The 14068-nt window shown below is 45.6% G+C and overlaps 1 protein-coding gene across 1 annotated transcript in view; it reads right to left on the bottom strand.

Annotated features, from left to right (window-relative positions):
- PHACTR1 (phosphatase and actin regulator 1) overlaps positions 1-14068 on the bottom strand; it is a 65557-nt gene that overhangs the window by 12559 nt on the left and 38930 nt on the right. Inside the window, exon 8 of the mRNA XM_008944651.1 lies at positions 3556-3611. Coding sequence (XP_008942899.1) covers positions 3556-3611 — 56 coding nt within the window. The remainder of the gene's footprint in view (positions 1-3555; positions 3612-14068) is intronic.

Raw genomic sequence — 14068 nt, forward strand, 5'->3', positions numbered from 1 at the left:
GAAGAGCCTGTCACTGTTATGATGTTCTACAATATGCTTCTGAACTTGAAGTGCCGTTTTACCAAAAATACTGCTCACAGTTTCAGGAGGAAGGAAGCTGAGACTGGAGTGAAAAAGAACAGAAGACATCAGGGAGTCACAAATGGCTTTTAAGATGATAACTGGAATACCTACACTGATAAATATATTTTTCCTCTTTCAGAGAGCCTGTCACTGTTATGATGTTCTACAATATGCTTCTGAACTTGAAGTGCCGTTTTACCAAAAATACTGCTCACAGTTTCAGGAGGAAGGAAGCTGAGACTGGAGTGAAAAAGAACAGAAGACATCAGGGAGTCACAAATGGCTTTTAAGATGATAACTGGAATACCTACACTGATAAATATATTTTTCCTCTTTCAGTGGTTCCTGTCCCTACTGGGCTGGATTCTCTTCCAACAATTGCTCCTCTAGCAACTCCATTCTTCCTTTTGTGTCCTGAATTTGTAGGAGCTGCTCCTGCAAATCCCCACTTTCAGAAACAGAGCCACTAATAAATCCTTGTGAGACTAACCCAGAGAGATGCAGCACTGAACAGAGCCCACACAGAGCCAGGGCAGAACTGCAAGCAGCTGGGGAGTCAGATGGATAAAACTGAAGTTGTGGCCATTCATTTCTGTAAGTGGCATATGACATCTTCCTTTCCTCCTCACCTCTCAGCCCAGCCACCCACCTTCAGAGGCAGCCAGGCAGGCTGAAGACCTTGGTCAGGTAGAAGCTGGGAGCTGGGAATACATCCTCTGAGACCAGACTTTGTTTTAGCCATTTCTTTGAAGTGAAGCCATGCCACTCCTGTGAAGCCACAGAACTGCTGCTTTACTTTACCTGATGTGTTCAGGAGATGCTCTGTTTCTCCAGACCTCCGTGTGTGAGGGTGGGGGGATGGATGGGTGTGGGTGTGACATTCAAGCCTCATTTCTACCCCACTTTGAAATGTCCCTAACCATCTTTTTTTTTTTTTTTGTGAGGAATTTGTGCAGCCCTGAATGCACCAGGACAACTGAACTGTGTGTGTCCACCTGAGAAGTGGCATGGGGGTGGAGAGTGAGGGGGGCTGAGGCACCCCTTGGCCAGCAATTATTAACTACAAAAAGTGTTCTTAGCCTGGATTCCTCTCACTACATGCCTTTGACTTAAGGAAGAGCCAGTGAACTGGATGTAATCCAGTGGAGGACCCTTCAAGCACCGGTGTGCCCATTCTCTGTGGCTGGAACATCACGGGACCAGACGTGACATTTGCATCCTGGAGATTTCAGCTTTAACTGCAGAGGAAATCCTTTCTAGTCTGCCTGGAAGTGTGCTGGGTTTTCTTTGTGTGTGTAGGTGTGCTCTGGACTGGGCTTGTGCAAACTGCTTGACCTGATTTTGCAGAGAATTTACACTCTTCTCATTATTGCCTCCTACAGCTCTTCTTCTCCAGGCTCCATGATATTTACTATAATTTTCCTTCTCAGAAGTCTAGGGAGAGGACACAGGGCAATGTGCAAACCAGACACTGTTTATATTTACTTGTTTAAAGGTGGAGCATTTTTATGCTTTCTTTGTTTTATTTATGTAACTATTTTAATTTTTTGCTCCTTTCCCACTACGCTTCACCAGAAGTTGGGATGCTTTGGAAATACCACATTGCTTTTTCCCCTAATTATGAAGTTGTTTGTCTGCCAAGACACACGTTTTGGGGCAGATCTATGCTTAGGAATCAAGCAACAAAAATTCCATTTAAGAAATATAGTTCTGGATTCAGGGTAATATTTTCAAGCACATAAATAAAGAGCCTTCATTCAATTCAAAAAGAAACTAATGTGATTCAGGGGATAGTTCCTCTGAAATGTGAGGCACCTTCAGGTCTGCTCTGCTTGGCAACCTGACCTTTAGGAGTCTCTGCAAGGCACCCAGGGTTGGAGGTGCTGCCTCTCTGCTCATGCTGGTTCAAACACTGCTGCCCAAGCAGCTGCCCGAGCCCCCCAGCCACCCTCCCCAGTGCCAGGCTGGTGCCCACTGGTCACACTCCAGTGCCAGGACACGTGTTGGTTCACAGACCCCCCGGGACAACAGGAGCTGCCCAGCAGAACTGGCCCCTGCCCCTCCTGCCTCAGCCTGGCACCAGTCCCAGTGCCAGGGTGGTGCCCACTGGTCACGCTCCAGTGCCAGGACACGTGTTGGTTCACAGACCCCCCGGGACAACAGGAGCTGCCCAGCAGAACTGGCCCCTGCCCCTCCTGCCTCAGCCTGGCACCAGTCACGTCACAGGTTCCCCCTCCTCCAGCTGTTCTGCTGCCCACCCTGAGAGACAATCACATCTGGATGTGCCACCTATTGCTCCAGATTCTGCCCCTGACGTCCCACAGCAGCCAGGCACAGGAGCAGGGAGGAGGTGGCAGGAGCACAGCTCTCGAGAGGGGCTGGCCCCAAAGAAATGGCTTTTCTGGCTGCTCTGCTCTCCAGGCTGCACTCACGGGGGTCTCTCTCTTTGTCTTTGCCACGTGTAGTAACACAAACAGCTGAAGAGCCCTGCTGAGTGTCAATGCTGCCATTAACTTGCTAGGAATTTGATTTTAAAGTATTTCATCCATCAATTCTGCCAATTTTCAGAGAATTAATCTGCTACCACATTTTTATGATTCAGAACAATGAGGTTATTTTACAAGACAAGGCAAATTATGGCTCTACCTAAGGAGACATTATGTATAAGGGAACATCTAGAATGCTTTTTCCCTGTAGTATCTTTTTTTAATTTCCCTGGAATTATGCATTTGCTAACTTAAAAAGGGAAGAAGTGGTTTCTTTTGCTTCCTGTTTCCGAAGTAACAATTAGATAAACAACTCTATTTTTTTAATACTCAAATCACTTTGATGTGAGTAAAGAAACTCATTTTTTTCCTATTCATTCATGAGATTACAAGGTTTGTGCTACACTCAGTCACGCTTCCCTTGAAGCTGGTGGCAATATATCTACTAACTTAACTCAGATCAGGGTCTCTAAATGGTATTTGGTCCCTTTAAAATATCATTTCACACTCTGAGGACCTACCAGCAAGTTTTTGGCTGATTTAAAGGAAGTTTCAGGAGAATATTTTAGGGAAATAACCCTGACTCACATTGGTTTCTTTTTTTAATTTAATAAAGGCTCCACCTAGTCTAGATTGCAGTGACTATTTTTATGAAAACTAATCAAGTCATGCCCTAACGTCTTTACTGACTTATAACAGGATGCTCATCTGTGCAGGAGCTGCATAAAGGCTTTCCAGAACGAGCAACCCTCTGTTTGGAACAGGAGGTTCAAGGTCTGGGGCTTTTTTCCACACAGATTGTTCAGTCCTTTCAATTTACTGACTCCGATTTTAAAGAATGTGAATAGTTTCTGCATCTCTAGTCGTTGCTGCAGACTTGCACACTTGTTTGCATTTCTGATGCGCTTACAGAACAGCTGAATTTTTCTAAAGACCACCCAACACAGGTCTACAGCAGCCCAAACTCAGTGGCTTCAGGCTGAGTGTCAGCAGCAGCAGCACTTACGTTTCAGGATGTTCCTCTGCTCCAACTCTTCCGCGGTCGGCCTCTGGCTCAGTCGTCTGCGAAAAAAGTCCAGGATCAGTTTTTGGACCATATCACATTCTCCTCAGTGCTCCGTCTGGACGAGCTGTTTTGGGGTGTGTGAGGCAGAGCAGGAGGTCTGGGCACTGCTCCATTAAGTAGTGGGGACGCCCGGCCCGGGCGTGACACCGACCATGCTCCCCGCTCACCAGGGACACAATCTGTCCTGTCCTCTCAGGACTCTGCCAGCCCTGCCCCAGGCAGAGCTGCTGAGAGCTAAGCCACACAGATGTCCCCACGTGGCTTCCTCCCTCCCGTGCCTGCTCCCTGACTCACACAAGACTTCCCAGCTCAGACCCAGCAACCCTCCCGCCAGGCTGCGGACTGCCCCGTTTGCTGGAGCAGGACACGCAGGCAGTCCCCAGGAAAAACAAGGGATGGCTTGGCAGAACAATAGCAGCTCTCCTCCTCCTCCTCCACACCCTCATTTCTCTCCTCCTTCTCTCATGGATTTTATTAAAGCTTGTATTGAAGGATCAGTGGGACTTGCTAGTCAACCTGTACGTACCAGGATCACAAAAATCTCAATGCAGTTACAGATGGGGACCCTGAGTGCAGAAACGGGCTGAACATTCAGAATACAAAGCAAGGGAGAGAAGCACAAAGGGGTCTTTGGAAACCAAAGTAAACCAGGGAGATGACATCAGAGCTCTGCACTGCTGGGCCTCCTCATCCTCTTCCCTGAGTCAATGGGAGTTTTGTCAATGATGCCAGTGGCAGGACAGAGCCTCCTCTTCCTTCAGATGTGGTCATGCAGAGATGCTCCCAAGTTGGGGGCCCACTCTCTGCCAGTTGGATCACTGGCCCCCCTGTGAGGTTCTGGGTACTGACAGGGAACGTGGTCTGAAGAGCAGCTGCACGGCCTCATCTTCTGCAGTGGCTGCCCATGAAAGGGGGCTGGGCGAGGGAGGTCTGGGCACAGCTCCCCACCACCCAGGGCTGAGCTGCTGCTCACAGACACTCGCCCCTCCCCAGCCTCCTCCAACTCCAGAGCCAGGAGCCCACGTGTGCACCCACCCCCAGCACCACGCACGCTGCACGGGGCTGAGGGACACTCCAGGAGGTGGGGAAGAGCCCACCTCCTACACCAGCTGTAGGAAGGCAGAAGTGCCACAGGCACCTGATTTCAAACAGCCTGAAGATTTCCACCAGCAGAAGTGCTGCCGGCCGTACGTCCTCTGGGGCCACTGTGTACCCCAAAATCAAAACAGCAGAACGTGGCTCTACTCCAGTGGAGCACTTGGAGCCATTTGCTTTGTCTCTTTGCCATGGCAGACTGAACGTTTATCTCATTAGAGAACTGATGAAAGGAACTCACCCTTTATTCACAGAATCATGGAGTGGTGAGGGTTGGAAAGGACTTCTGGAGAACACCTCGTCCAGCCCTGCTGCCAAAGCAGAGTCACCCACAGCAGGGTGCCCAGGATCCCCATGTCCAGGCAGGTTTGGAATCTCTCCAGAGGATGCTCCAAAACTTCTTTGGGCAGCCTGCTCCAGGCTCTGCCACCCTCACAGGGAAGTTATTTTTCCTCCTGTTCAGATGGAACCTCCTGGGCTCCACTTTGTGTCCATTGCCCCTTGTCCTGTTGCTGGGCACCACTGACAAGAGTCTGGCTCCATCTTCTTGACCCCTGGGGCCCTTTAGCTCTTGCTCAGCATTGATCAGATCCCCTCTGAGTCTTCTCTTCTCCAGCTAACAGCTGGCTCCTCATCTGTCTTGAATTGGGGAGCCCAGAACTGGACACAGCAATCCAGATGCAGCCTCACTAGGGCAGAGGAGAAGAGAGAGAGCAGAACCTCCCTCGACCTGCTGCTCACACTCTTCTTAATGCACCCAACTCTGACATAAAGAATTCAGAAGTAATTCAGAAACAATGAATGGCTGCAAAGGACTCTGGAGACAGAAAGTGCTACTCAAGTGCTTGCTGTTACCATCTTTAAGACACAGCAGCTGTTGCTAATGGGGGACTTCACCTTAGAACTGTGACTTATTTCTTGCAGTGCATGAGAATCAAAGAGAAAAAGCTGCCACTCTCAGCCCACCACGTGTGTCTCCAGGAATTGAGTCACACAATGTTCTTAATGCACTCCACCGTGATGCTCTTCAAGAGGATGCACCAGAGGTTTGTGAAGGATGGACTCCAGCCATCCAGCATGCAGCTGCTTCTACACAAACAAACATCACACGACACCTAAAATGAGAAATTAGTCTGAAGAGAATGCTCCTGAAAAATATCCTCCCCTTTCCAAGAAAACAGGGATTGAAGGGCTCAGCCAACAGCTCTATCAAGGACAGTTCACACTGGAGCATTTCTAACAAAAGGCAGAACTTTTATCTACAGAGGTGATTTACAAAAAAAGACCAAGTCTTCCCTGTGTTCACTGGGGCACCTGCCATGAAGCAGATGCATTTAAACAAAGCTTTCACTTCACTGTGTCATTGCTTCCACACAAAAGGACAGATTTCCTCCAAGTATGCCCTTGGTATTACATGAACCCTCTGCTCCTGTGCTGCTCAGGGACCTGTAGACTGTGGGATTCTTCCCCATGCTGCCTGGCAGGGCCCCTAGTGAAAGCCAGTCAGGAACACCTACGTCCCCCATCAAGAGTGACATTATTTTAACAGTTCTCACAATCCACCCTTTTCAGGCTGCAGAGAGCTCCTGCCTTGATGATGACCACTGCTTTCAAGTGATGCACTAATGGCACAAAGAGCCATGGCAAAAAGCTGACAGACTCAGCCTGGAGATCTGAAGCTATCTGCATTCACGGGCTGTCCATAGCTTCTGGACTCTTACAAACCCAAGAATGAATCACGAGCAAGACCTGGGCAGCAGGAAAAGACAGGGTGCCCTTGCAGAGGAACAAAACCATGACTAGCCCTTACAGTGCAAGCAGTGAAGCCCAGCTGGAGGATGGAGACAGAAATGACTGGAAGCTGTGGAGGATCCTGGCCTCCAGTACCAGCCTTTACCTCCATGAACTGCTGTTACATCCCCCTTTCCATCTTCCTTTTGGGCTGACTGAGCCTGCTCCTGCTCCCTTGCTGTGAACCTCTCATTGATGACATCCTCAAACCAACCCAGCCCCCTTCCCAGCCCTCCACTCTCACAGTTCTCCCTGTTCTTGGTCTCCTGCTCTTTTAATTTCTTCTCTTGTTGCTACAGTGACTTCTGACCCCAGACTACCTTTGGATTTTAGAAACAACTCCACCAGCTCCTCAGAACAGCATCATTTTAATTGCTTTTTCTTGCCTCTGAACTTCCAGGTTTGCCAGATGTTGAACAGCTGTTAACATCACCACCTTTGAAAATCTTGGTACTAGTTACAGACCCTGTAAATCAAGAAATGTAAGCAGCTATTGCTCTGTTACCATTGCTGCAAGGGTTCAGGTTTTTTCACACCCAATTTCAGTGTACCATCTCCAGCATGCCTGGCAAACACCAGTGACACCTCCCCTCTCCACCTTTCCTCCTGGGCTGCCCAGAATATAGAAAATATCAATGATGCCCCCCTATCTTGCTGAGGTTGATTTCAACAGTTTGAAGGCGGGCTTGCTGCTGTGCCTTATTTAACATCCCAGGGGCTGGGGGAGGCTGTCAAGAGGCCAGAGGTCAGGAACCAAGAGTCTCATTAGCAGCATGATCAGAATCAACAGGAGAAAAGGGAGGTGAGGAAGGAGCCTGGTGCAACAGCAGAGAGCAGATCTGCTTGGGGGAACTGGTAAGAACCGAGTGGGATGTGTCTGTGGTGCTGCTGTTGATGGAAAAGGCCACTCTGGCTGCTCCACGGAGCTGTAGGGGCATAGGTGTGTAACCAAGGAACAGGGAAGATGGGCCTTAAAAAGTAACAACATGAACAGCATTTTCTGTATCTAAAATCTCTTCTGTGAACATGCTTGACCTTTATTGGGCCCAGTTTGTTTTCTGTAATTTGTGCTTTGCAAGGTATCACCTGGTTTATACGTTGTATGTTTTTGCAATACTCTTAACAGTGATTTTGCAAACACACTTTTTTTCTTTTACTACAAAGAAAACCCTTCTAGAGATTTATGGTGACATAAAGAAAGCCTTGCTAGGATTTCACTGGCAAAACAATATCCAAATGAGACTGTCAGTGAAAAATAAAACAGTTTGCTCACATTTACAGAGATAAATTTGACAGCCAACCAATTTCCTGAATGAATTCCCTGCATGATCAAAATACACCAAACTCCTTGTGCTAGAGCTACATAGAGCTGAGCAGCATTTTGTAAGGATGTTGTAGGGTGGTGTATTTTGTTTGTTTTTTTCTCTAATTTGCTCTGAGCTGGGCATGCCATGGTGGGTAGTAGGAGTTTGGAGGCAGGAGGGACAATCAGGCAAAATCGATTGCTGTAGAGCTAAACTCTGGCTGGTGGGGGGTGTCATCTCTTCAGGGGGGCAGAGAAAAGAGCAGCAGCATTTGCTCTGATGGATGCTACTCTTTGGAGCTTGCCCAGCACACAGAGAACTCAGAGTGGGAAGCTTCTGCTCCACGTGGCAGTGTCCTACAGGAGCAATAAATAGAAAAACTGGCTGTCCACCTCCCCTGCAACACAAAGCACTCAGATGAAGAGCCCACACAGTGATCCTCACCCTGCTCTGCAGTGTGGCCGTGCCCAGAGGGCTCTCAGGACCATGGCCAACTAGTTGTGGGGCTGAGGAGGAGATTCTTCCAGCCCTTTTGTCTGGAAGCACCTTTGAAGCAAGGCACTCCTGGCTGCCTGGGCTGTCCCCTGCTAGGAGTTGTGGGTTTTCTCGCCCATCTTTTGGTTTTCTCACCCATCTTTTGGACAGAAATATTTCTGAGCTTAGTGTAGGGTCATCTGGAAGTATAATGGCTGGCTACAGCACAGGGCTTGCTGGAAATGATGCCCTGTATACCTGCCAGGCTTGTTAGCTCTGTGTGTTTGCACATACAAGAGGCAGACCCCAGCAGCTCTCCAGTGCTTGAATAGTGACTTCTGGTGTGTGTGACTCAGAAGCAGGACTGATGGGCAAATGGGTCACAGCGTGGTCACAACAGGACACACAGCAGTATGGTGAGGTGTCCAAAACATCACCAAAACATCTCTGAGCCCAGCCATGCTCACAGCTCTTCCTAATGACTTCAGTCACCCTGGTGTAAAATCACTTCTGAGCACAGCAGGCCATAACCTCTGGAGCAACTCCTGAATTTATTCTGCAGATGCAAATCTTTTTACTCAGTTGCAACTGGGTTCATATCACCCTAGAGATTGACCTAAGAGAGGAGTAAATCTGAGCTGGGCATGTGAGAAGCCAGCTGCTACAGAGAACTACTTGTCACGTTGCTCTTTACTTGGCATAAATGAGCAGGGCTGAAGCCAGCAGAACTCTGCTGATTTACATCACCTACATAATTCGACACGAGGCAAATTCAGTGGGAGGAAAGAGTTTTACTGTTGCTTAATTTAGCTTGCCTTGCCCAATAATAATGCTAATAGCAAAGCAATATTGATGAAGTATAGGCTACCAGGGGCTCTTTGTGCTGCCATGCCAAACACAGAAAATTGGAAGAGAAAAATGGAGAAGAAAATCTTGCATTTGCTTCTGCCAGTTACTTGTTAGCAGAGGGCAGGAATGAACTACCTGCTTTCCTTGTGCAATGAGCACAATGTGTCTGTAAGTCTGGAGGTTCACTTCCTCCAAAATATCAGCCCAGATATTGCCAGGCAGACTTCAGAGCCTACAGAGAACGATCTTTCTCCTAACAAGATTTATAAAATGGGATTAAACACAGTTTTATCAATGAGAGAATAAACTGAAGGCATATTAAATTGAAAATCCCTACACAAAGAAGCAAATGTAAGAGTTTTACACCATTAAAATTCCTGCATTAGACTCCATTAATATGTTGGCTAATTTGTAGGATACATTATCTCCTCCTCTAAGCTGCCTTTCCTGTGTGACAAGCCTGCTGGTATCAGTCATGGTAATATGCCTTTTAACTCCTTTTCTTGAGAAATTAAGGCAATAAACCCACAAGGAGTGTTTGCCACTATTCAGTTACCATGTAATGACTCTCCAGTTCCCTGTCGACTTCAAACATCCAGCCCCTGGCTGAGGGTGCTTCTGCAGCTTGAGAGAAGCCTGGGGCAATGACCAGAGAAGACCAAAGTGGGCAGAGACCCCTGTTCTTCCCTGGGAAAATGGGTGAAGTACCATCCTCTGAGTTTAGAGGAGAACTAGTTAGACAGTTTTGGTAGGAAGTGCTTGCTTTTGGTGAAAGTTTAAAAACTGATAGGTATCAGTTGAAGATCTAAGTACTTTCTGATGGTGCCTTCCTGGGAAGGTTGTTTCTGCTGCCTCAGTCTGTTCCCTGGACTGGACCACTAGGTCAAGGATGGCTACAATGGTCCCAGGTCCTGGAGGAGAGGTGCTTTTGCTCAGCAGTTCTTCCTGGAAGAACTTCCACAAGAAATTCCTTACTACTTCCACAAGAAATACAGAGCAGTCTGGCACGTGAACCAACCAGCAGTTCCTGTAACACATCTGCAGTCATGTATCCAGCTGGAAAATCAGATTTTCAACTAAAATTATTCCGATTTTAAATTGGCTCTAAGCAGCCTTTCAACTAGCCCCCCAAATTGTGCTTATCCCAGGCTTGGTTTTGTTGTTCAGAAACAGCTTCAATATGAACTCTAAAGCTCAACCCAGTCGAGATTGCAGGGAGGATTTTTAGGAAAACTAATCAGCAGATTTTCTGCTTGCTCAAGCATCTGTGGATAGTGAAAAACATAATCAAGCTGTCCCTTTGTTTAAAGCTCTAAACCTGACCAATTTATTTTCTCATTTTTTAGCCCATGTGAATCCACTCTTGACTCACAGCTCAAATAATGCAGTCTTTTCTGTTGCAGCTGACTGAGGGACTGATTTATTCCAATTTTGATTTATGCTTGGGATAGTTACAAACTCCCCAAGAAAGAACGGGCTGCCCAGGTTAGGTCTCCTGAGGAAAGAGAATCATATTCAAAATGTAGATTTCGACAATTCATTATGCCTGCATAAAGTTAAAATCTTGCCTATCATATACAGAACATATTTCTTTAAAACACCCAAATAAAGCAGAATCCTCTTGGCCCATGAATTCTGTATTTTGTTAAAAGAAACAAAGGAATGAGTAGCTGGTCCTACGACTGGGTAGAAGCAGTGTGGATAATGACATACCCAAGTCATCAATCCTTCATTCAATCCTTCAATAGACCACATCATCACAATGCAGACACCTGCATTTTCCCTAGGAATTACAAATTCCTTATTCTTTTCTAAAGCTAAAGCCAAGTAGTGCTAGAGAAAAATTCAGATTTCAGCCCCCTTTTCAATATGAGTAAGCTCACACCTCAAGCTCTAAAATGGAGCCTCCTCTGTTTCATTAACATCAAACCTTGGAGCCAAATGCTGGCTCTTCACACAAAATATGATCATGCAAGTTTAAATGATTTAAAAAAAAGGGCATGGCTGGGTTAAGATAGTTACACCACATGAGCTTTGGAGCATTAACTCTCAAAGCTCTTATCCCTACTCCCAAGACCGAAATATCCAACAACTGCAGTAGGAAACAAAGAACAATCTGTTTTAGAGAAGGGAATTTACTATACATCTAATTCAAGAATATATTTTTGGAACAATAAAAATGGGATATTTTTGAGCACTAGAAATCCAGAGGGGAAAATGTACTGAAAACTGGTTAAAAATCTAAAGCATGCCAGAAGAAACAGATGGATGTTAGGACCCGTTGTAATAAAGAAAAAAATGCTCTAAAACATTAGTGATTGTCCTTCTGTTGTCTGTACAGCATTGTGAGAAGACAATTTCTTCTCCTAAGGTAATAACACTGAACAAAAAGCTGACTTTAGACAGCTGAAGAGATCCTAATTCACAGTTCAAGGTCAACCCATGAATGACTTGAATAAAATGGCACCACGAAAACCAATCTGAGCTGAACAGACAGCTTGCTACCTGTAACCATTATGGTGTCTGGGTGGTTGGAAAATCTCTTCTCTCTACAGGAATGTGATTTTGTGCCTATGAACAAACATACTCACAGCAATGAGCCTTTAAAGATGCATTTTTGAAGGCAATATGGTTGAGCATGGTTTGCCATAGGGATAAACCAGTTCTAACTATGCACATGTGGTGGCCTTGGGATGGGTAGAGGAAGCAATGCTTTAAGTGGGAAGAAGGTCTGTGGAGCCAGGGAAAAACCCACAGAGGGAGGCTGAGAGAGGACATCAGGAGCACAGCCCCACTCCCCAGACCTCCTACAACCCTCTAAATCCCCACTGATCTCTCCCAGTGCTTCTCTGCTCTAAGAATCCTCTTCTGAGAAATTTGCCTATGCTGAGAAGCAGATGCTGGATCCAAGGAAGGGTTAAGGTCAGCAAAGGTTAAAATAGAGGCACCATCTTTCCTAATTTGTCTAATTAAAAAAAACAAACAGCACCACGTCTTCTTAGATGTACTAACACAACTGTAAAGCTAAAACATCAAGCCAGGGACAATTAAAACACTTAAACCAATTTTGGTTGCCAGTCCAAATAATCTGTGACCATCACAGCAAATCTCAATCCAAAATGCAAAAAGCTGTTGGTTTTAACAAAGGAAACTTGGGCAGGGAGCTGATGGCAAGCTCAACACTCACATGGGCAACTCAAAGAAGTCTCCTCTGGTACTGCAGCAGCCACAGGCCACCCAAAGAACAGAGAGAGAGGGATTATGTATATCCCCTGACTGGGTTAGTTTGTTACAGACCATTTTACAAGTGTCAGCGTGAAGCAAGGCAAACAAACAGTACTGCAGAAATCAAATTCATCTCCAAGGAGGCACTTTACATTGGTAATGTCAAGAAAAAGCAACTCTGCCACTTTCTGAGGAATGAATCAAAAGCTAAAATACTGAGTGACTCCAAACAGCCACAACAGAGGAGTTCCAAATAAACACTTTTGTAAAGAGAAGCTGGCAGTGTTAGCAAGGCAAACCCACGATAACTCACTTCCTAGGAGAAAAGGTGCATAGGAAACCTCATGGTGCTCACACTTGGTCTTGTTATTAAAGTGGAAAATTCCTGGAAGTGAGCAGATTTGAGAGCTTTGAGCATGATTAACTATTTTGTGCCAGAGGGAATTCAGACCCTCTGAACTGCATGAAAGGCAGATGATGAATAGCAGTGACTTGCTGCAAAGGGCTGTGGCCTAAGATGTTCACTTGAAAATTAAGAATTAGGGCTGGCTGAAACATTTGTGATAAACATTAAAACTGATAAAAAAATGAGCTCCAGCAGATTAGAAACTATCTGCGAGGTGAGGTCAAACTGAGTGAGTAGTTTCAGCTGAGAAAACTATTCACTAGACAACTTTTTCTTTAAAAAAAAAGAAAATTACCCCAAACAACCCACAATTTAAAAAGAGTTAAAAAACACATTGCAAAAATATTTAATTCTGACCTGAAATGCTATTTTTCAGTTGGTAATAAAAAATTAATGCCTCCATTTGCTATTTTTATTCCGTTTTCCCTACCTCACTTGTTAATTGTTTTGTTCTGAGTCCCAAATGTAGAAAATCCCTTATTCAGCCAGCTCCAGTAGGCACAACTCTTCTTGCAGGAACTGCTGCAGTAATTACGAGCACAAATCTCCTGAAGCAGGTTACAAGGAGAGCTCTCCCCAGGAGCTGCACCGCCAGCTGCAGTGCAGATGTCTGGGTCACTCCCAGCTGTTGGGTGGCCACATCTGGATCTGCAGATTGGGTCTTTGCATAAGTTTTACAGCATTGATTCTTTTGTACCTGCATCGCTGCTTGTGAATTCATTTCTTACCTTTCTAGAGAATTTAAAGTTTCACCCCTCTACCCAGAGATTTGCTCATTGTATAAATCCTTCAAGAACACAAGGTGTCCTCTTGAGGCTGGTGTCTTTAACACCTCCACCACCAGAGCCTACTTCTGCTCCTGTGCATTAGCAAAGTCCAGAAATATGTGGTTTTTTAAATCATAACATCTCATGGAACATCAATGAAAACACACTGCACCAGGGACAGAAAATACCAAGAATGTCTAGTTTAAAAAATATATTCACCTGCTAAAAATTAAAACTTAGGAAACTGTACAGTTATTTTGAGAAAATATTAGACAATTTGCTCACAGTTAAATCACCTTTAAGTTTAAATCTATTGGCCTAAGAGCATGACAAGATTTTTTTTACCCAGGAGGATTCTTGCCCCATCTGCATTTTCTTCTCTTGAAGTAACTGAGATACATATAATTACCCAGAGGCTAAATTTGGACCATAAAGTGATGCTAATCTATTTTTTTGTTGTTGTTGCTTCAAAAGTATTTCCACAGCAAATAAATGGAATGTTACAAAGAGGCTTATTACATCAAATAAGGAATTAGCAGCAG

This window comes from Merops nubicus, unplaced genomic scaffold (genome assembly GCF_000691845.1).
Source record: "Merops nubicus isolate BGI_N331 unplaced genomic scaffold, ASM69184v1 scaffold1997, whole genome shotgun sequence".
NCBI classification, from domain to species: domain Eukaryota; kingdom Metazoa; phylum Chordata; class Aves; order Coraciiformes; family Meropidae; genus Merops; species Merops nubicus.